Source organism: Dromaius novaehollandiae, chromosome 18, assembly GCF_036370855.1.
Source record: "Dromaius novaehollandiae isolate bDroNov1 chromosome 18, bDroNov1.hap1, whole genome shotgun sequence".
In the NCBI taxonomy this organism is placed as follows: Eukaryota; Metazoa; Chordata; class Aves; order Casuariiformes; family Dromaiidae; genus Dromaius; species Dromaius novaehollandiae.
This window is the reverse complement of record NC_088115.1, coordinates 16504345-16525229: the sequence shown is the minus strand read 5'-3', so window position 1 is coordinate 16525229 and position 20885 is coordinate 16504345. Positions and strand designations below refer to the sequence as shown.

The 20885-nt window shown below is 71.4% G+C and overlaps 3 protein-coding genes across 10 annotated transcripts; 1 reads left to right on the top strand and 2 right to left on the bottom strand.

Annotated features, from left to right (window-relative positions):
- Positions 1-492: 492 nt before the first annotated feature.
- Positions 493-11787, bottom strand: TMC6 (transmembrane channel like 6). 8 transcript variants are annotated; one of them, XM_064522906.1, is made up of 21 exons: positions 10838-11373; positions 10435-10559; positions 10133-10246; positions 9908-10066; positions 9695-9800; positions 9524-9620; positions 8754-9008; positions 8343-8524; positions 8127-8271; positions 7694-7849; positions 7340-7515; positions 7163-7244; positions 6966-7063; positions 6754-6849; positions 6116-6191; positions 5725-5858; positions 5090-5266; positions 4852-4930; positions 4343-4421; positions 1033-1067; positions 624-723 (listed from the first exon to the last, which is right to left on the bottom strand). In XM_064522906.1, the coding sequence occupies exons 1-19, from the start codon at positions 10891-10893 to the stop codon at positions 4350-4352; spliced, it is 2385 nt and encodes a 794-aa protein (XP_064378976.1). In that variant the 5' UTR covers positions 10894-11373; the 3' UTR covers positions 624-723; positions 1033-1067; positions 4343-4349. The 8 variants fall into 8 exon arrangements, with proteins under 8 accessions (XP_064378979.1, XP_064378976.1, XP_064378980.1 ...); XM_064522909.1 differs by lacking the exon at positions 1033-1067 and having other exon boundaries at positions 493-723; XM_064522910.1 differs by lacking the exons at positions 624-723; positions 1033-1067 and adding an exon at positions 1341-1463.
- Positions 11788-13978: 2191 nt separating this feature from the next.
- On the top strand, positions 13979-17002 carry SYNGR2 (synaptogyrin 2). The gene is given in 6 exon segments (XM_064522916.1): positions 13979-14110; positions 14112-14154; positions 14705-14950; positions 15305-15444; positions 15636-15716; positions 15719-17002. Coding segments are annotated over 6 exon segments (684 nt in total). The 5' UTR covers positions 13979-14053; the 3' UTR covers positions 15836-17002.
- Positions 17003-17361: 359 nt separating this feature from the next.
- TK1 (thymidine kinase 1) lies at positions 17362-20762 on the bottom strand. Its single transcript, XM_064522905.1, has 7 exons — positions 20606-20762; positions 20063-20094; positions 19877-19990; positions 19703-19796; positions 19305-19394; positions 19107-19226; positions 17362-18981 (listed from the first exon to the last, which is right to left on the bottom strand). The coding sequence occupies exons 1-7, from the start codon at positions 20669-20671 to the stop codon at positions 18823-18825; spliced, it is 675 nt and encodes a 224-aa protein (XP_064378975.1). The 5' UTR covers positions 20672-20762; the 3' UTR covers positions 17362-18822.
- Positions 20763-20885: the final 123 nt, after the last annotated feature.

The following is a 20885-nucleotide window of genomic DNA, read 5'->3' as shown; positions in this document are numbered from 1 at the left end:
GTCCTGTGACTGGGTGGAAAGCCCTGCCTTTCGTGGGAAGGAACAAGCAGGAATCTTGGAGGCCAGTCTCTCCTTCCCACGACAGCCCAGCCTTAGCCCCCTCTAAGGCAGAGCTCTGCCTTCAAGCTCTTCTGCCAGGAGTGCGGCAGTGCTCCTGGACTCCCTTCTGCGGGGTTTGGGGGCAGGTGGAGCAGTCAGGCCCTGCCCTGTTCTTGTTTCAGGGCTGGAGTGGACTGTCCATTTCACCCGTCTGCCCCAGATTCTGGAGTCCATCTGCAAGCAAAACCCTGCTGAGGGTTTGCTGCCTGTGAGCAAAAGCCCATGGCCAGTCGTTTAAAGAAAAGAACACAGCTCTTGTCTCCAGATGTAGGGCTGTATCTTGCCTAATTTCCATAACACACGAGTAGGAAGACAGGTTTTGTATCTGTGTAAAAATGAAAGGTAAGGGCTTCACAGAGGCACAGGCTCTGCTGCAAATCAGTAGGTGCATGATGAAAAACTATGTAAGCATGTTTACACAGATTAAAAGCAGCAGGAGTCCCATGTACCGGAGTCCAACAAGTGCAAATGAGTGTCCCCAGCACTGCACTGCTTGCAGAGACGTGGGACGCAGGCTCCCTTGTGCTGGTGATGGTTTGACGGCGTACCCTCAGCTGCCCTCTCGTCGTCTGCTTCCCCGTCCGCAAGTGGCTCCTGGATCGCTCCTCCTGCTCCGCCATCACCCTGCGAGAGCCGGGAGAAGCGGGTGTCCGTGGTGCCGGGGGAGCCCCGTGCTCGGGCAGGTCTGGGCCGGGGTCTCCCTGCCGGCACGGACCCGTCCCGCCGCCCTCGCCGGCGCCGGGGCAGCGTCTTCCCGGCCTCCCGCGGGGCTCTCGGGGCAGGGACGGGAGACGGCGCGAGGAGGGGACGCGGCCCGTCCCGCAGGCACGGCGCCCTGCGGCTGCGCTCCCCACGTCGGGCTACGCCGGGAGCGGCTGGAGACCCCGCTCCGGGCAGGCGGGATTCCCCGCAGGAGGCGGTGGCCGTCCTTACCTCGGCGGGTCCCTGTGCGCGGCGTGGCCCGGGACCTGCGGGGAGCAGAGCAGGGACAGACGGTGCGGCGTGGAGCGCGGGAGGAGCGGCCCCCGGCCCGCAGCGCGGCTCCGTCCCGCGGGAGCTGGGGCGCGGAAGCACCGGTGCCGCCTGCCCGGAGGCTCCCGGCATCCCGCGCCCCGCGGCTGGCGTCCGGCAGCACCCGCAACCCCGGCACCGCCAGCAGCCGCTGGCCGGGATGGTCCGGAGCGGGAACATCCCCCCGTGCCCCGGAGAGGGGCCGGCCCCCCTCACCGGCTCTCGGGTCAGGGGGCCCATCGGGGACTCGGAGCGCGGTACCGCAGCGGCTGCGTCCCGGTCCGCACGGGCTCGAGGGAAACAGCCAGCAAATCCCCGCTGTGCCGGGAGGGCGGGAAGCCGGGGTCACCGCTCTGCAGGAGGAGCCCCGACATGCGGTGGAGGCGGCCGGCTGCGCATCCCCGTCCCGGGGACAGGACGCGCGGGACGGCCGCTTGCCCCGGGGCTCATCCACCTGCTCCGGCAGCCGGGGTCCGGGGACGTTTCCTGTCCCCAGGGCCCGTCCGCCCGCGGAGGCCGCCTTGGCACGGCCTTGGCACGGCCGGGGCGGGTGCCATGCAGCGAGGGTGGGATCGCCAAGGCCGGGGCCCCCGGGGAGGTGCACGGCCCTCGGGAGGGACCGTCCGGCCGCACCGCTCTCGCGGCACCCGCTGCCGCCCCCGCGGCTCGCCGGAGCCCCCGGTGCGGATGAAGATACCTCCAGTAACAGGACTCACCCGGCAGAGGTGAGGAAGCCTGAAGCCCGCCCCGCCTGCAGTTCTCCAGCCACCGCGTCCGAAGCCTACGGCATTTAACGAAGACGCCCGGTTCCCGGACTGCCGGCAGCGCGGCACCGCCGCAGCCCAGCCCCGGGGCTACCAGCCTCGCCCGGGCGAGCTCCCACCTCAAGGTGCCCCCGGGACGCGAAAGGCCCCCCGGCCCCGGCGCTCCTGCCCTCCCCTGCCCGAAGGGTCCCCGGGAAGCGCAGGAGACCTTCGCTGGCGGCCGGCGCCTTCCGCCCTCGGCTGGGGCCAGCGGCACCCGCGGGCGAGTGTCGGGGTGCGGGAGGCAGGAGCTGGGCCGGGCAGCCGCCGCGCTCCCTCCGTCACTTTGGTTTCTCCGTAAACGAAACTTGGCCCCGCGCCACCCGGGGAGGTGACTCCGCACCCCACTGCGCCACCCGGGGGGGGTGACTCCGCACCCCACCGCGCCATCCGGGGAGGGGTGACTCCGCGCCCCACCGCGCCACCCGGGGGGGGTGACTCCGCGCCCCACTGCGCCACCCGGGGAGGGTGACTCCGCGCCCCACCGCGCCACCCGGGGGGGGTGACTCCGCGCCCCACCGCGCCACCCGGGGGGGGTGACTCCGCGCCCCACTGCGCCACCCGGGCAGGTGACTCCGCACCCCACTGCGCCACCCGGGCAGGTGACTCCGCACCCCACCGCGCCATCCGGGGAGCGATGCCGAGCGGCCCCGCGGAGAGAGCGGCAGGTTTGCCAGGGCCCCCGAGGCCCCGCCGGCGCCCCAGACACGGGCGAGGGGCCAGGCTGCCCGCGCCCCCGACGGCGGGACGGCGCCGCCCCCGGACCGAGACCACGTCTGGGCGCTCCGACGGCTTCACGTGCCTGGAGCGAGGCGGGTTCAGCTCTGCTGCTTGTAAGGAACCTTATCGGTTTGCGTTAAGTCACTTCTGAAGCTCTTGTTCTGCAGCCGGAGTCCCGGGGGACGAGCGTCGCGCGCGGGACGTGGGCGGAACACAGCACGCGGGGAGCAGCGCGCCTGAGACACGGGCGGGGCGGGCTCGGCTGCCCCCCGGCCCGGCCCTGCCCGGCTCGTTCCCTTCCGGTCCCGGATCCCGGCCCTGGTCCCGGTCCGTACCTCCGCTCGCTGACCCAGCAGAGCACCGGCGACATCGCCACAGCCCCCAGCGCCGCCGTCCTGCAGCGCAGCGGAGCCCGGAGCAGCCCAGCCGCCCGCTCCCGGGCCGCCCCGTCCGCTCGTGTCGCAGCTGCGCCCGCCCCGCCCCACCCCGCCCCGACGGCCCCGCGATGGGCGGCGACCGGGCGCCGCAAAACACTGGCAAAACAGGAAGGCGGCCCCGATAACCGGCCCCGGCCCCGATAACCGGCCCCGGGGCGGTCGCGGCTCCCCGGCCCGGCTGCGGGAGCGCAGCCCCCCGCCGCCTGCCCCGACGGGGCGGCCCGCACCGCCCGCCCGCGCCGCAGCCCGGGGGCGCCGGCCCTGCCCGCCCCGCCGACCGGCCACGCTCTGCGGCAGAGGTGCACGTTTAATGGGCCCTTTCGGCCTGCAGCCAGGGGAGCGGGTGCTGGTCCCAAATCAAAGCCTTCCGCTTTCTCGACGGCGCGGGGGGGTTTCCAGCCTGTCCTGCAGTTTCGGCCGGAACGGCCCGCGTGCGGGGAAGGCGCCTGCCCCGGCCTCGCCCCGTGCGACGCAGAGCTGGTGCCAGGCAGGGGACAGAGCGGCGTCAGCGCCGGGGACGTCCCCGCACGGGGCCTCGCTGCTGCCGGGCGTCACGAATACCCCGCAAGCGCCCCGCAAACCTCCCGTCCCGGCTCCTGAAGGGCTCGAATGTCCCATCCCGGTTCCTGAAGGGCTCCTGAAGGCGGCCCGGAGGCCGTTCCCGGCTGGATGGGGGGTGGCAACTCTCTGCCGGCACCAACCGCGCGCAGAGCAAGGGCTGCCCGCGTGAGCCGGCCGTGCAGCGCTGCGCCCCAGCACCGGCGTAGCTGGGCCCGGCCCCAGTCCTGCCGTGCCGGCTGCGCCAGGCTCCATCCGTGCCAGGCTCCGTCCGTGCCGGAGTGCGGTGCGAGCTGTCCCTCCCTGCGCCGCAGCAGCTCCGCAGAGGTGGAAACGGTGCCTGCACCTGCCGGAGGGGCTCCCGGCCGCTGCGAGCCGGCGGAGGGGATGCTCCCCCGCGTCCCACAGCCCTGGGGCGCCCAGTGCCGTGCTGCAGTCCAGGGAGACCGGATCCAGCCCCTGGCTGTGAGCGGAGCCCTGTTCGACACCTTCCTGGGGACTCCGTGGCGTTAAGAGGAGAGGGGGGCCTGGAGCAGGGCCCTGCGTCCCCGGAGCTGCCGCCCGGCCCCGCGAGCAGAGCGAGGGGAAACGCCGCCTCGGCCCCGGCTTCCCCCGGACGAGCCCCCGCCACAGCCCCGGCTCCTGGCCGCCCCGGGGCCGGCACGGGCCGCCCGCGTCTCCCCAGCTCCGAGCCCGGGGCTCCCCGCGCCTCACCTGGCGCTCAGCTGCGTCTCTCTCTCTGCTCGTAAACGGAGTGAAGCTTCTGAATGAGAAACGCCTTGTCTTCTCCCTCCTGCAAGGGCAGAGACCTCGCGGTGAGCGGGCGCACGGCTGCGCTCCGGCAGCGCTCAGGCAGCAGCGCTGGCAGACGGGGCGCGAAGCCGAACCCGGCCGTGCCCTGGGCGCGGAGCCGAGGCGCGGAGCCGCAGGGACCGCAGGCGTGTGGCACCGGAGCAGCAGCAGGGACCGCGGGCGTGCGGGACCGGAGCAGCAGCAGGGACCGCGGGCACGAGGGACCGGAGCAGCAGCGGGGACCGCGGGCACGAGGGACCGGAGCAGCAGCAGGGACCATGGGCACGAGGGACCGGAGCAGCAGCAGGGACCATGGGCACGAGGGACCGGAGCAGCAGCAGGGACCGCGGGCACGAGGGACCGGAGCAGCAGCAGGGACCGCGGGCACGAGGGACCGGAGCCGCGCGGGGCGGCAGGCGGAGCTCACTCACGTTGGCGATCTGCTCCTTCAGCAGGCGGATGATCCTCCGCTGGCCCTTCACCACCTGGATGTTGAAGTAGATCACGGCTCTGCAAGGACGGGCTCGAGTGGGACGGGGGATCCCGCGCTCCTGGCCCCAGGCTGGGGCGACACCCCAGCTCCAGCCCCTGCTCAGGGCGGCGGCAGTGGCAGCGGGACCCCCCAAAACGTGGGCCCAGGCTTCGGCCTCGGCTCTGGTCCCTACTCACAGCAGGCCGCCAGACACGAGGAAGAGGAAGAAGGTGTTCTCCACCAGGTACTGGTGGATCCAGGTGAACCAGGTGATGTTCGGGTTGGACTTCTCCAGCAGGTTCACCCAGGTCTTCCCTGACTCGTAGATGGTTTCCATCCCCTGGAAGGGACCACAGCTCTCCGACGGCTTCACCCTGAGCGGACGGAGCGCAGGAGTCAGCGGGCGCCGCTCTGCACGGGCGACGGTCGGGCTCTGCGCGTCCCACGCAGCCGCCGCCCCTAACTCGGGCACGGCTCCGACCCACATTTCCAGGCCTGCGCGGTCCAAGCCCGGCTCTGCTCCAGGCCAGTCCCCAGCAGCTGGACCAAGGGGTCCCCACCCCCGAGCCCTGCAGGCGGGAACATCTGGACACGGCTCAGCAGCTGGGAGAAGCGGGCAGAGCCCAACTGCTGCTGCGCCTCGTGCAACGGCCAGCGTTTTGCTGCTGGGGAGAGCTTTTCTCCACCTGGGAGAGAGCTTCACGGCCGGGTGGTGGGTGCGATGCGCTCCGGAGCAGGCACTGTGTCCCCACGTCCCCTCTGCCCATGCCCAGCTGCCCCCGGCAGCGCTGCCGTGCCGTGCCGTGCCGTGCCGTGCCCCAGCGGTACTCACGACCAGACGGTGTAGGAGAGGAAGATGGCCGCGCCCAGGAAGGACGGGAAGCACAGCAGGGTGATGAAGACGGTGCTCATGTGAGACGCCTGCCAGGGCTTGCTGGGGGACTGGCAGTTCTGCATCAGGCTGGTCTGCAGACGAGGAGCAGCGTGTCGCTGCTGCCGCTGCCTGGAGGTGACCCCAGGCGTGGGGCAGGACGGCCGCCCCCCACGCCGCCTCCCGCCCCATCCGGAGGGAGCTGCGCCGGCTCGGGGCTGCCCCTTCCCCAGCAGCGCCCCTTCCCCCGGCGCAGAGGGGGCTGCTGGCCGCACGGTGCAGCGCTGCTGTGGCACGCTGTGCCGGGGGCCGGGGGGCCGCCGGGAGCCGCGGGGCGTGCGGGGCAGCACACCTTTTTGATGTAGAACAGCAGCAGCAGCTTCACGATCTGCACAGCCGGCAGGAGCGGCGAGAAGAGGACGCCCAGCCTGGGGGAGAGGGAGGAAGAGGCGTTTGCCCCGGGCCCTGAGCGAACGGCGGTCAAGGCGCCGGGGCGGCCGCACGGCAACGCGGCGCAGGCAGGGTTCGTGCGGCCGGGAGCGAGCGCAGGACGCCCGGCGCCCGGCCTGGCTGCGTGACCTGCGTTCGGTGGCTCATCCCGCTGAACGGGGCCCGGCGGCTGCCGAGATCTCCCCGACCCGGGGGGTCTCTAGCTCTGTGCCCCCGGAGGCCTGCGAGCACCGTGCTGCCGCGTGCATCGCAGCCGGCTCCCTCCTTCCCCCGGGCCCCGGGGGACCGGCTGGGCGGGTGGCATGGGGCGGCAGCGGGACGCTCTGCTGCCCGAGGCTTTGCCCCCCCGCGAAGCCAGGGCTCCCCGGTGCGTGGCGTCGGCTGAGCGCTGCGACCCAGCTCTGCCGAGCTGCCGGCGTCCCCTGTCCTTCCCCGCGGCACCGGGTGTCCCCAGGGTCCCGCTCGGGGTCCCGCGCCTCTGCGGCAGCCCCTTCGCCGGCGCGCGGAGCAGCGAGCCGCCCCGGGCCGGGGACATCGCACCAGGTCAGGGTCTGCCCGTAGATCAGCTCCAGCACGTTGCGGGCGATATCGAACTCGGGCCTCTGCCGCCTTTTCAGCCTCTTCTCCAAGACCAGCCTGGGAGAGGGAGGGAGCTCTGCTCCGGCGGGGCTGCCGGCGGGAGGATGCGCCCGGGGCAGAGCCGTCCCCGCCGGGAGAGCTGGGGGCCCTGCCGTGCGGGGGGGCCGCGTTACCTCCAGAGCAGCTCCCCAAAGACGGTGTCCAGCAGCGTGAATATGAAGTCCATCACCACGAAGCGGTACAGGTCCTGCCCCACGCAGGTCTCCCAGCACTGCGGGGCAAGCGGAGGTGTCGGGGGCGGGTGCCGAGGGCTCCCGCCGCCCCGCAGAGCCGGGTGCCCGCCGCCCCGCGCCCGCCGCCCCGCGCTGACCGCCTCCGACGAGCAGACGCCGCCGCGGCTGAGCCACTGGTAGCAGAGCAGCCCCAGCACCACCATCTTCAGCAGCAGGTTCCTGCGGAGCGGAGCGGAGCGGGAGCCCCGGGGCTGGGGCGGCCCCGCAGCCTCTCCCCGGGCAGGGCCCGCAGCGCGGGGGCCGGGGGCTCCTACCTGCAGACGGCCACGTAGACCTCCCGCACGGGCGAGTCCCACTCCTCCCAGGCGGCCAGCACGTTGTAGAGGTGGGGCACGGCCGCGTGCATGAGCGCCACGAGCAGCGGCAGCGCCAGCGGGACGGCTTCGCGCCGCCACGCGCTGCCCGCCCGGGCCTGGGCGCCCTGCTGCACCTGGGGAGCGGCGCCGGCTGAGCGCGAGGCTCCCGTGGGCGCCCGCGCCGAGGAAGGGGCTCAGCCCCGGCGCCCCGCGGGCGCAAATACCGCTGGCGCGGCGGTGCGGGGGCTGCCCGGAGGGACGTCCCTGCTCCCTCCCGCCCAGGCAAAGCCGGGGAGCCGGGGCGATGCTCACCGCGTGCAGGTGCCCCGAGAAGTAGTGTACGGCCACCACGCAGCCCAGCACGGTGCCCAGGGAGAGGCCCCAGGCCAGGAGGTGGACGGCGACGCGCTCCAGCTGCCGGCGGGGGCTCCGGGGGCGGCAGCGCGACCGCCGCTCCGCCAGCAGCTCCTGCGGGACACCGGCGTCAGCCCGGCAGCCTGGGGCGCTGCGGGGAGGCGCCCGGGCAGCACGTCCGGAGCAAGCTGCATCCCGCGGCACGGCGGTGAGACCCGGGGCTGACGGGCAAAGCGGTGGCGCAGGGCCGGGGCCGGGGCCGGGGCCGGGGTTGGGGTGCGCCCGCAGCTGCAGGGGTGGCCGGTGCGGTGTGCGGGCGCGGGGTGCTGAGCGGGGGCTGCAGAGGCGCCCGCGACGCCTTCGCCCCCCGCCGCAGGGCTGCAGCTCTCACCTTCAGCTGGGTGCGGATGTTCTCGGACTGCAGCTTCGCCCAGCGCCTCCGGACCACCTTGAAGTCCCAGGCGCAGAAGACCTTGATGGCCAGGTCCCCCGCGGGGCCGCCCACGCGGTAGCTCTCCCCGAAGGAGCGGGACATGCTGCGGCGAGGGGGCCGGTGTCAGGGGCCGGGCAGCGGAGGGGAAGGCGGGCGGCAGCGCTGCCAACTCACCTGTAGACCAGGAGGATGCAGGTGAGGAAGAAGGAGACGCCGACGGTGAACACGTAGGCCAGCGGCATGTTGTAGGGCAGCGGCGGGGCCGCGGCGCTGCAGTTGGGGCGGGCGGCACAGGGCTCGTTGAGGGTGCCGTTGCTGTAGTAGCCGTAGTACAGCAGCGAGTGCGTGAAGTAGCCCTGGGGAAAGCACAGGCTGGGGCTGTGCACCATCCCGTGGGAAAGCGCAGGCTGGGGCTGTGCACCATCCCGTGGGAGCTCGCAGCTCCCTGCCCGGCCGTGCCGCCCCGCGGGGGGAAGCCCGGACCTGCAGGGCCCCGGGTGCCTTGGCGAGTCCCGGGCAGGGCCGGGGGCACCGCTGCCAGCCCAGCGAGCCCACGGCAGGCACCGGCGGGCCGGCAGGGCTTACCGCTCCGGTGAGGAGCTCGAGGCCGGTGAAGGGCCTGCGGCTGGCCGGGGCGGGGGGATAGGCAGCCTGCAGGGCCACCACGAAGACCAGGAGGAGGAGGAACAAGACGACGTTGAACATGAGGAGCGTCTTGAGGAAGAGGAAGTAGGAGAGGACGCTGGAGCCGAAGCGGCTGCCGATCTGCTTCAGGGAGCGGTGCCAGGGCTGCGCGGCGGGGAGCAGGGAGAGCAGCCCGTACCACAGGCCCCGGCAGCCCTGCGGGAAGAGAGGCGGAGGGAGCACGCCGGGGCGGCGGGTGCCCACGGCCCCCCATCGCCTGCCTGCGCCCTATGTCCCCCCATGGCCTGCCCTGTCCTGCATCCCTGCATCGCCTGCCCGAGCCCCGTGTCCCCCCATGGCCTGCCCCATCCTGCGTCCCCCCATGGCCTGCCCTGTCCTGCGTCCCCGCATCGCCTGCCCGAGCCCCGTGTCCCCCCATGGCCTGCCCCATCCTGTGTCCCCCCATGGCCTGCCCCATCCTGTGTCCCCCCATGGCCTGCCCTGCCCTGCGTCCCCGCATTGCCTGCCCGAGCCCCGTGTCCCCCCATGGCCTGCCCCATCCTGTGTCCCCCCATGGCCTGCCGCGTTGCCCCATCGCCTGCCCACATCCCTCGGTGCCCCATCGCCTGCCCATGTCCCGAGACACCCCATCGCCTGCCCCCGCCCCCCAGTGCCCCCCCACCCCCCGCCCCAGCCCTGCCCGGGGCCGGCAGCCCCGCGCGCTGACTCACGAGCATGACGTGGTACTCGAGGCGGCTGCAGGGCGAGAAGGGGGCCCCGCGCCGGGCGCCTTCCCCCGGGGAGCCCCTCTGCCCCATCAGCTCCTGCCTGCCGGCAGAGACGGCGTCACGGGGGCCGGGCAGCGGGGACCGCGGCCGGGCGGGCAGCGGGGGGGGACCCACCTGAGGGTGCGCTTCTCCGCCAGGCAGAGGGGCACCGAGAGCAGCACGTGGCCGCGCTGGGCGGGCGAGAGGCTCAGCAGCTCCTTCACCAGCAGACTCCGCTTCTCTGGGGGCACAGGGTGGGCTGGGGCGGCCGGCGGGCCCTTCCCGAGCGAGCCCGGGCACGCGGCGGGGACACCGCCAGCACCGCGCGCCCCGGCCCCGGGCCCTCACCTTGCAGCGTGGCGGCGGCGGGGTCGGTGTCCGGGCGGTGCTGCCGCAGGCTGGGCCGTGCCGCGCGGCTGAGCTGCTGCAGGGGCGGGCGGCTGCCGCGGCGCCGCAGCCGGGCCGTGCGGTTGCAGTACTGGGAGATGATGGCCCCGCGGCTGCGCCCTGCGGCGGGAGCACGGGCTCAGCGGCCGCCCCGCTCCCGGCCGGGCCGGCGCGGGCTGCACTCACCGATGGTGCGGCTGGGCATGCTGGCGAGGACGCGCAGCGTGGCCGCGGAGTACCCGGCGCGCTCCTGGTCCTGCTCGGGCGCCGGCCAGCCCGCGGGCCAGGGCTCCGGGGGCTCTGCGGAGAGGGCAGGACGCGGAGCGGTGAGGGCCGGCGCTCCCGGCTCCAGGCACGCTCCTCCGCGTCCTGCGGGCTGGTCGCGCTGCCGGCAGCGGGGGCACGGCTCGGCCCCAAGGCGCCCCGCAGCCCCCCGCCCGCCCGCCCCCCCCGCGGGCTGCAGCCACGGCCGCGACAGCAGCGCTTACCTCTGCCCCCCGCCTGCACCTGCAGCTCCAGGGCTGCGGCCGCCTCCGCCAAGCTGCTCTGCTCCTGGATGAGCTGGCGGAAGGAGGTGTGCAGGGCTCCCTCGTTGCAGGGGCTCGGCTCCTGCCTGCGGGGACACGGCCCGGCGGCCGGCGGCCTGGCTCAGGCGCAGCTCAGCACCGCGGCCCTGGCAGGGCTCAGCTCCCGCGGCCTCCGTCCGGCTTCCATCCGCGGCCGGGGACAGAGCTGCGCAGAAGCCCCCGAGTCCGGCCCAGAGCCGAGCTGCGCTGCCCCACGGCTGCGGGGACGGTGCGCGGCCTCCCCCGGGCCGCAGGGCCGCGAGCTCGCGAGGGCAGGGCTGGGACGCGGCTCGGGCGCGGGGAGCGGGGCAGAGCGGGCGCTTACCCGTCGCTCTCGGCATCCTCGGAGACCTGGAGGGTGACGGCGGGCGGCCGGGACATCCTGCGGGCTCCGCGCAGCCGCCGGGCCCGGGCCGAGCGTGTCCGCGCCGCCTCCCACGCGCGCCCTGCGCAGCCGAGCAGACGGCCCTGAGCCCGGCCCCGCGCTGCCGGCGCTACCGGCGCCCCGACGCCCACGGCTCGGCTCGGCGCGCGGGGCCCCGCCTGCCCTCGGGGCCGGAGCCCGCCGGGTGCCCGGGGGAGCCGGGCAGGCGGGAGCGCGGGGGCCCGGAGCCCGGCCCGGGGGGCGTCGGGGCCCCCGGCGCGGCGCGGCGGAGCGCGCAGGCTGCGGCGGGCAGGCAGGAAGGGAGGAGGGGGAGGGAGGAGGGAGGAAGGCGGCTCGGCGAGGGCTCCGCAGCGAAGCGCTGCCAGCGCCGCGGGGGGACGCGCCTCGCCTCGCCGCGCCGGGTGCCGACGGGAGCGGAGTCCGGGCGCAGCGCGGTGCCGGGCGCCGAGCCGCCCGCCCGCCCCCGGCGCCTCCCCGCGCCTCCGGCCTCCTCGGCCCCGCGAGGGCAGCGGGAGGGCGGCGGAGGAAGCGTCGCACCGAGCCCTCCTGCCGCGCGATGCCGGGCGGCGGGAAGGGGTTAAGCGCGGGGGCCCGGCCCGGCCCGGCCCGACGGGACCCCCCACCCGATCCCGGGGCCCGGCCCGGGCTGCCCCCGCCGGCCCGGCAGCGCCCCCGCCCCGCGGCGCCGGGAGCGCGGACACGTCCGGGCCCGCAGCCGCCCCGTGCGGCGGCGGGGGGGAGCGCGGCCCCGGCCCGGCCCCCCGCCCCGGCGGTGGGAAAAGCCCCGCGCAGCGCCCGCGCCTCCCGCTCCCGCTCACCGGTCCGGTCGCGGCGGCGGCGCCCGGCCTCTCCCGCGGCACAAGGCACGTCGGGAGCGGCGGCGGCGGGCGTTCACCGGCCATCCCCGCCCCCGCCGGGCCCGCGGCGAGGCGCGCGGGGGAGGGGGCAGCCCCGACGGGGCGCCCGGCCCAGGGGCCCCGCCACGGCCTCCTGCCAGCCCCGCGGAGCAGCCGCCCCACGGGGACCCGCGCTGCCCCACGGCACGCAGGGCCGGCGGCGAAGCAGGGCGCAGGGCAGGGGGCTCGGGCAGCCCCAGGGGCCTCGGGGGCGCGAGCGGGGCCCCCTGCGCCCCGGTTGGGTGCCCAGGGCCCCGCGGCCACTGCTCGTGACCGCGGCTGCCTGTAGGGAGGCAGCAGCCCCTTGGTGTGGAGCGCTGCGGGGCCGGCACGTCCCCTGCGCGGGAGAGCGCAGCAGACCCTGCGCCCTGCATGGCCTGCACCCAGCATGGCCTGCACCCCCATGGCCTGCACCCCACAGCCTGCACCCCCATGGCCTGCACCTCGCATGGCCTGCACCTCGCATGGCCTGCACCCCCCATGGCCTGCACCTCGCATGGCCTGCACCCCCCACGGCCTGCACCTGCAAGCCTGGATTTGCCTGCACCTCACAGGGCCGTGCGGGGTGCAGGCCATGCGGGTGCAGGCCGTGGGGTGCAGGCCGTGGGGGTGAAGGCCATGTGGGGGGCAGGCCATGCGGGGGGCAGGCCGTGGGGGGCAGGCCGTGGGGGTGAAGGCCATGTGGGGGGCAGGCCATGGGGGGGCAGGCCGTGGGGGGGGCAGGCCGTGCAGTGCAGTGCAGGCCGTGGGGGGGCAGGCCATGGGGGGGGCAGGCCGTGGGGGGGCAGGCCATGGGGGGGCAGGCCGTGGGGGGCAGGCCGTGCAGTGCAGTGCAGGCCGTGGGGGGGCAGGCCGTGGGGTGCAGGCCATGTGGGGGGCAGGCCATGGGGGGGCAGGCCATGGGGGGGCAGGCCGTGGGGGGGGGCAGGCCGTGGGGGGGCAGGCCATGGGGGGGCAGGCCGTGGGGGGCGCAGGCCGTGGGGGGCAGGCCGTGGGGGGGCAGGCCGTGGGGGGGGCAGGCCGTGCAGTGCAGTGCAGGCCGTGGGGGGGCAGGCCGTGGGGTGCAGGCCATGTGGGGGGCAGGCCGTGGGGGGTGCAGGCCGTGGGGGGCAGGCCGTGGGGGGGGCAGGCCGTGGGGGGCAGGCCGTGCAGTGCAGTGCAGGCCGTGGGGGGGGCAGGCCATGTGGGGGGCAGGCCGTGCAGTGCAGTGCAGGCCGTGCAGTGCAGTGCAGGCCGTGGGGGGGCAGGCCGTGGGGGGGGCAGGCCGTGGGTGGGGCAGGCCATGTGGGGGGCAGGCCGTGGGGGGGCAGGCCGTGCAGTGCAGTGCAGGCCGTGGGGGGGCAGGCCATGTGGGGGGCAGGCCGTGGGGGGGGCAGGCCATGTGGGGGGCAGGCCGTGGGGGGGCAGGCCGTGGGGTGCAGTGCAGGCCATGGGGGGGCAGGCCGTGGGGGGGGCAGGCCGTGCAGTGCAGTGCAGGCCATGGGGGGGCAGGCCGTGGGGGGCAGGCCGTGGGGGGGGCAGGCCATGTGGGGGGCAGGCCGTGGGGGGGCAGGCCGTGGGGGGGCAGGCCATGTGGGGGGCAGGCCGTGGGGGGGCAGGCCGTGGGGTGCAGTGCAGGCCATGTGGGGGGCAGGCCGTGGGGTGGGCAAGCCATGGGGGGGCAGGCCGTGGGGGGGGCAGGCCGTGGGGGGCAGGCCATGTGGGGGGCAGGCCGTGGGGGGGCAGGCCATGGGGTGGGCAAGCCATGGGGGGGCAGGCCGTGGGGGGCAGGCCATGTGGGGGGCAGGCCATGTGGGGTGCAGGCCGTGGGGGGCAGGCCGTGGGGGGGGCAGGCCGTGGGGGGGGCAGGCCATGGGGGGCAGTGCAGGCCGTGGGGGGCAGGCCGTGGGGTGCAGTGCAGGCCGTGGGGGGCAGGTCATGTGGGGGGCAGGCCGTGGGGGGCAGGTCATGTGGGGGGCAGGCCGTGGGGGGCAGGCCGTGGGGGGGGCAGGCCATGTGGGGGGGGCAGGCCGTGGGGGGGCAGGCCGTGCAGTGCAGTGCAGGCCGTGGGCTGCCGTCGGCGGGCGGCTCCGGGGCCTGCCGGGCTGGGGAGGGGGCTCCCGCGGGCGGCGGGGCCGGTGGGGCCCGGCCGGGCTGGGGGCCGGGGCCGGGGGGGGGGTGGGGGGGGCGACCCGGGGGGGCGGGGCCCGGGCGGCGGCACCGCCCTCGCGGCTGGCGGGCGGGGCGGCGTCTCGCGCGCAGCGGCGGCACCGGCACCACCATGGAGGGCGGCGGCGGCGGCGCCTACGGGGCGGCCAAGGCCGGCGGCGCCTTCGACCTTGGGCCGCTTCGTGCAGCAGCCGCAGGTGGCGGCGCGGATCGCCCAGCGCGGTGAGTCCCGGCCCGGCCCGTCGTGCCCGGTGGCGGCGGCCGGGGCCGAGGCCTGCGCGGCGGCGGCGCGGGCCGTGCCGGGCCAGGCCGGCCCCCCCCCCCCCCCCCCCCCCCCGGCCCTGTGTGTCGTCGTCCCCCCTCCCCGGGGCCCCCGCTCCCCCGGGGCCATGTTCCCCCCCCCCCGGGACCGTGTGTCCCCCCCCCGGGGCCTTGTCCCCCCCCCGGGTCCCCACTCCACCGGGGCCATGTTCCCCCCCCCCCCCCAGTGCCCCGTGTCTCCCCCGGTTCGCCCCCTTTTCCGGGACCGTGTGTTTCCCCCTGGGGCCCTCTTTAACCCCCAGTGCCCCGTGTCCCCCCCCCCCCCCCCCCCCGGTTCGCCACCTCGGGGCCGTTTCCCCCCCCCCCCCCCCCCCGGTGCTGGGCCCTGGCTGCCGCCTGGCCCCAGGGCTCTCGGCCAAGCCCGCCTGGGCCCCGCGGCTGGGGCGGCCCCGGGAGGGGGTCAGTGGCCGCCGGTGCGGCCCGCCGCGACGCCCGTCCTGCCTCCCACAGCTCTTCTCGCTCATCGTGTTCTGCTGCCTCATCGGCGAGGGCTACACCAACGTGTCCACCTCGTCCGAGCTCTTCTGCATCTTCAACCGCAACGAGGACGCCTGCCGCTACGGCATCGGCGTCGGCATCCTCGCCTTCCTGGCCTGCATCTTCTTCTTCATGGTGGACGTCTACTTCCCCCAGATCAGCAACGCCACCGACCGCAAGTACCTGGTGGTGGCCGACCTCGGCTTCTCAGGTAGCGCAGCGCAGCAGGCGGCCCCGGGGCAGGGCCGGGCCGGCGGACAATGGCCGCCCTGTCCCCTCCCGGGTGACGGGTGACGTGGCCGCGGTGCCTGGTGAAGGGAGCCGCTCTGATCTGCTGGTGCGGTGCCCGCGAGCCACGTGCTGCCGGGCACCATGGCGCCTGCGAGCCACGTGCTGCCGGGCACCGTCCTGCCCGGAGAGAGTCCCGGTGGCCGTGGGAGGCTGATGAGCGGGGCCTGGCCTGCCGGGCCGCAGCAGCGATGCGGGGCCGTGCTGCGACGGGCGGGGGACCTGCCCGGGGCCCGCAAAGAGCAGACCCTGCCCCTCACGCGCGCTTCCTCCCCAGGGCTCTGGACCTTCCTCTGGTTCATTGGCTTCTGCTTCTTGACCAACCAGTGGGCCTGGACGCCAGCGACGGATGTGCACGTTGGGGCTGACTCTGCCCGAGCTGCCATCACCTTCAGCTTCTTCTCCATCTTCTCGTGGGTGAGCCGTGCTCCCGTGCAGCGTGGGCGCCCGGCCCTGCCCTGCTTGGGAGGGGACGCGGACGGGCTCTGCAGGCCTTGCAGCCCGGGCCGGGCCCTGTCGCCGCGACCGCGTGTGGCCCCGGTGTCCTGGGGGCTGGTGCTGGCCTCTGCCTGGGCGCCTGGCGCTGACGGCCCCTCTCCTCTCCCTAGGGGCTCCTGATCGCCTTTGCTTACAAGAGGTACAAGATGGGGGTAGAGGACTTTGCTCAGAGCTACGTCGACCCCACCCCGGGGGGGTGTCAGCTCCCTACTCCAGCTACCCGAACATCAGCCACGACAGCTACCAGCAGCCGCCCTTCACCCACGCGGCGGACGCCTCGGAGGGCTACCAGCCGCCGCCGGTGTACTGAGCCCCGTGCCGGGCAGTCCTGTGGGGACGGCTGTACAAGTGCAATTTTCTTTCGTGGGGTGGGAAGGGAGGGACCTGCAACTTGAATGGGGAAGGCGGGGAGCAGGAGGGTGGGTGGTGGCTGCTTTGTGTGAAGGCCACCAGGCCTTGGTGCTGGCATGTAGAAGGAGGGGCTGCCTGGTCCTCGTGGAGCTGTAGGCTTTCCGGCTGGGAATGGGAGCGTAGCGTGTAGCGGTGATGTGCGAGTGCTGAGTGCAGGCCTGCCGCGTGCAGTGACCCCTCCCTGGGAGGACAGCGCGTGCAGGCTCCGTGCTGCGCTGCCTTCCTGGCCCCACGGCGGCTGAGCTCCTTTCCTTTCCGTTGCGCCGCTGGGGAAGCGGTTGTGGGAGGAAGCAGTGGTGTGTGGTTTTCAATCCTCCCAGGCCTAGCCCCCGGTTCTGGCTTTGGCTCTGCCGTTGTGACTGCTGCCCTGACCTGTCCTAACACTGTTGCCTTTGCCAGTCCTGCTGGCTTTGATTCCCTAAAGTGCCACTTTTCACTTCTTCAGTGAGTGTCTTAATCCCCAGCACAGCTGGACAGTGCAGTCCAGCTCCTGCCTGCCTTTGAGCTCTCGTGCCTTCGTCCCTTCCCCTCAGCTGCTGCTGGGTGAGCTTGATGCCAAAGCCTTGTGTATATAAACTTCCTTGTGCCATGCCTCCCCCCGCAGCCTGCACTCGGACTGCTGGCGCTCACCTGAAGGGGTTTGGGATCTCTGGAAGCAGCGAGCTCTGGGCTCTTACAGCAGGGCCGTGGCCCCAGGCTTGCCCACAGCTCCGGCTGCTGCTGAGGAAGGTCCTCGCGGAGCACCTCCACTGCTGCCTCAGTCCGCAGCGGCGCCTGCCTTCCTCCCTTGCCTCCCGCTGGGCATGGCGTGTCCAGAGAAGCCCGGCTGTAGTCCTGAGCAAAACTGCTCAGCAGCTCGTTCTCTGCACAGGCTTTGAGAGCTTTGAGTTGTGCCTCTGCACTTGGGCTCTGCAGGCTGGCTTGTCTCAGGTTGTATTTTTCTGCTGCACCTGTTCTGAAGCTGTCCCCAGCAGCAGTGTGAGGTATGTGAACTGTAGCTGCTGGGGCTGACATTCAAGTATTCCTTTGTTTGTCACTGTAGAGATGAAATAAACTTTTTCACTTAGCCACCATGGGCCTTTCTTCACTGAGGAAGCAAAGCTGGGTTCCTCTCCTCTCTCCCCCCCGAGGGATGGGACAGGAATTTCCAGGGGGGAAGCTGCGCAGAGCACTGCTCTGATCAGCTCTGCTGCTCCACAAACAGCACACTCATGCTAGTGCCTATTTTTAGCAAGTGTTCCCTACTGCTCCTTATGGATACTGTTTAATAGAGGATTTGCGTAGCCAGCTCGCAAACACCACCCATGTGACCAGCCTTCCAGCACATGCTGCTGCTTGTGTGAAAGATCAGCCCGCGGTGTTTGCACAGCCTGTTAAGTGAGAGCAAGCCTTTGTCAGAGCAGTCGGATACAGAACACACACAGGTAATTTCATTAAGTTATTTATTAACCTAAAACACTAGCTGTACTACCTTCCCCCCCGTCCCCAAGGGAAAAGCCTAGGCCTGGCAGTGAAGTGCTTGTGAATACTACAGCTGTAATGACTTCAAGTAATGCAGGTGTAGGCAGTTTTCTTTCACGCAGCTCTTAAAACATTCTAGACAGGTGCACCTTCCTAGCTAGAGTATTTAGGTAAACAAAATACTTGTGATAGCACAATATTTGAGCATGGAGATTTGACCAAAGCAGCCTGAACAGAACCAGGAACTATTGTGTGAAGCCTGTGGACTCTGACCTACAGGAAAGGCACTTTTGCAAGGAGTAAAAGACTTCTAGAAGCTAAGTGAAGCAAAAGGGAAGAGGATGCTTCAGCCAAGATATAGTAGAGGAAGCAGCAGGTAGAGGAATTCTTTGAAGGCTCAGGAGGGAGCAAGAGACGTGACTATAATCAAGAACCATCCACTCGAAGTAGACACCCTTTCCCAAGTAGCTGGATTTTCATAGTAACAGTCGCCTAGTCTTATACGGGTCGAGTCCTGAGCCTCCAAGCCCTTCACAGGTAGCTAAGCGTTGTGAAGTGGCAGCACCAAGCTTGGACTTGAGCAAAAAATCGTGATGTTGGAGAGGTGACTTCCTGAAGTGAAGTTTTGCTCTTCCAACAGGAGTCTGTCTTTGTAGGTAGACTACTACTAGATGCAGAGGCATTTCTGAGTTCAAGCCTAAAAAGAGGTCAGAACTCAGGCTGTCAAGTTGAGCCTTTTCTTTCCTCCATTCTGTTTTAATAAAAACTTACAGCAAGTGAGTGTAATGGCAAGCTGACAGGCCATGCACAATTGCTAAGAGGCTGCTGTAAGTAGGGCCAGGGCACTGATACGTATTTCAGTTGAAAAGTTGTGCCACAGCTCTGTGTAAAGGAAAGGCGTATCTCCTCAAACTATGTTAAAAAGGAAGTGGGTTTCAGATACTAAATTACTGTACATTGTCTTAGGGAACCTGGACTTTAGCAACAATACACAAGAAATTAAGAAACAATCCTGCTCACATGCAAGTATAGGGACTTCTACCAGTCAGTGGCCAGTCTGAACACAGTCTAGGAGAACAGACTAGAAGTATTGCAAACGATTAATGCCCTGCAGCCTGGCTTGGTGTGATGGAGTTTTCCAGTACCTGCTTGTGTGGCTGTATCAACAATTGCACCTGTCTCTCTTCAGTGTTCTGAGAAAGGGACTCACTTTTAGTCAGGCTTCTGTTTCAGCTCCCCCCAGCATTAGATCCAGTTGATCATCCTCTTTCTTGGCACGTGGTGCAGAGAAGCGGCGGCTTGGTTTGGCAGGTAGAGCTGAGACACTTGACTTCTGCTAAAAGTAGGGGAAGACAGAGGTCAAGTCTGGAAGTTGCAGCCTTTAGTTTCCCCCATTCATTTTGTTCCTGTGTTGGAGTCCAGCAGTCAAGAAGCAAAGATCTTTCGGGAGGCAGCCACGTCCAGTTGCTTTGCTCCCATGGGCACGTTCTCTTTGTTTTCTGACCCAGGTTGGTGAGGCCTCTTCCGGAAGTAGCAGGAACGGCAGACGGAATGATACTTGTCTGCTCCTCCAATCACTTCAACCTGGCGAGAAAGATTGGGAGAGTCACCCTGCCGAGCTCAGTTCACCTAAGGAGGTTGCTTTTCCTAGAGGAGCAGGGCCAGCAAGATGAGGCTATTGAACTGCTTTGTGTTCTGGGGGAACTCACCTCCCGCTCTGCTCCCAGCCTTTTTGTGTAGGAGGCTTCGCGGTAACACTCCATGCACACAGCATTTAGCTTCACCACGCTCTCTGCCAGTGGGACCAGGTTCAGGATGCTTCCAAAAGCCTGTGCCAAGACAGGGGCAGTTCTGTTGGTTGGATTCTATGAGCTTCTTAATACAGCAGCTAAAGGAAAGTATTTTACCTTTCTCTGGAAGGTCCCATCAAGAGCAGCAACAATGACAGTCTTGCCAGCATTGGCCATCATCTCACAGAACTCCACGATGTCTGGGAACTAGAAGAGGTACAGAAATAGCTTCAGCGGGGAGAAGGGACAGCGCTTAGCTGAGGATCCAGCAGTGTATGCCCAGGCAGTAGCGCAGGGCACCGGAGAACTAGAACAACGTGTCCTACCCAGGAGATGGACTCCAGCCCCACTGTCCTCACTTGCAGGGACTAAGGGAAGGGTTTGACCTCGGGAACGCAGTCCAGCAGGACCAAGCTGTTCCAGGGATATTCCCCCCACCCAAGAGGGTTCAGACCTTTTTCGGCAGGGGGGTGCCCTGCAGAGCACCCCAGGACCTGCCCTGGCCCTGCACTTACAAACTGGCCCTCGTCAATGCCGATGACTGCCGAGTTGAGCGCCTCCTGGTACACGTCCTTGAGGAGACAGGCGGGGAGCGCCTCCATGGTGTTCCTGCCGAGGACAGGAGGTGAGCCGGGCAGGCTGGCCGCCCAGGCCCACGGGAGCCGGTTCTTCCCGCCCGGGGGCCTCACCTGTCGTGCGTGGAGACGCCGGAGGTGCAGTAGCGCGTGTCCTTGGCGTACTTCACCAGCAGGCACTGGTACTGAGCGAGCTGGAACCGCCGTACTCGCCGCATGAGCTCCGTGCTGCGAAAGACCGCTGTCAGCGGGTCCTGGGCACCCGCCGGCTCCCTGCCCTCCCACCCGACCTGGCCCTACCTCTTCCCAGAGAACATGGGTCCGAAGATCACCTGCGGGCAGAACCACCAGGGTCAGTGCGTGAGAGCGGCCCGGCACAGGCACCGCTGCCACCCGTCCGCTCCCGGCCCGGCAACCTGCCCGCGCAGTCCCCGTGTCCTGCCGGGTGCTGACCCCACCCTGCGGCCCCTGATACCCCGCCTGCTCCCGGCCCGGCCTCACCAGCGCCCCGCAGCCCCGGCATCCCACCCGCTCCCCTTCCAGCTCCACCGTCAACCTGCCCAGCCCCGGTGTCACCCCCGCAGCCCCGGCATCCTGTCCGGCACCGCCTGAGCCCCGTCCCCACGCCCTGAGCATCCCGCCGGCACCGGCACCGGCCTGGGCCTGCCATCCCCCCTCGGCCCGGTATCGCCTCACGCAGCCCCCGCAGCCCCCCCGCCGGCACCGGCACCGGCGCCGCCATCCCCCCTCGGCCCGGTATCGCCCCCCGCAGCCCCCCTGCCGGTCCCCATCGGCCCGGTACCGCCCCCCGCAGCCCCCCCCGCCGGCACCGGCGCGGCGCACCTGGATCTGCCCGCGCGGGCGGCTGGGCGAGCCGGGGTGGACGCCGGGCACCGTCAGGCAGTTCATGGCTCCGCTCCGCTGCCGGGCCGCCGCCGCGCGCGCCGCTCCGCCGGGCCGCCGCGCGCCCGCCAATCCGCGGAGCCGCCGCTCCCCCGCGCCGCGCGCCCGCCAATCCGCGGGGCCGCCGCTGCCCCGCCCCGCCGCACCCGCCAATCCGCGGAGAGGCGGGAAAATTCTTATTTCCCTCCGCCCGCAGCGCTCTGCCCTCCTGTGGCCGGCT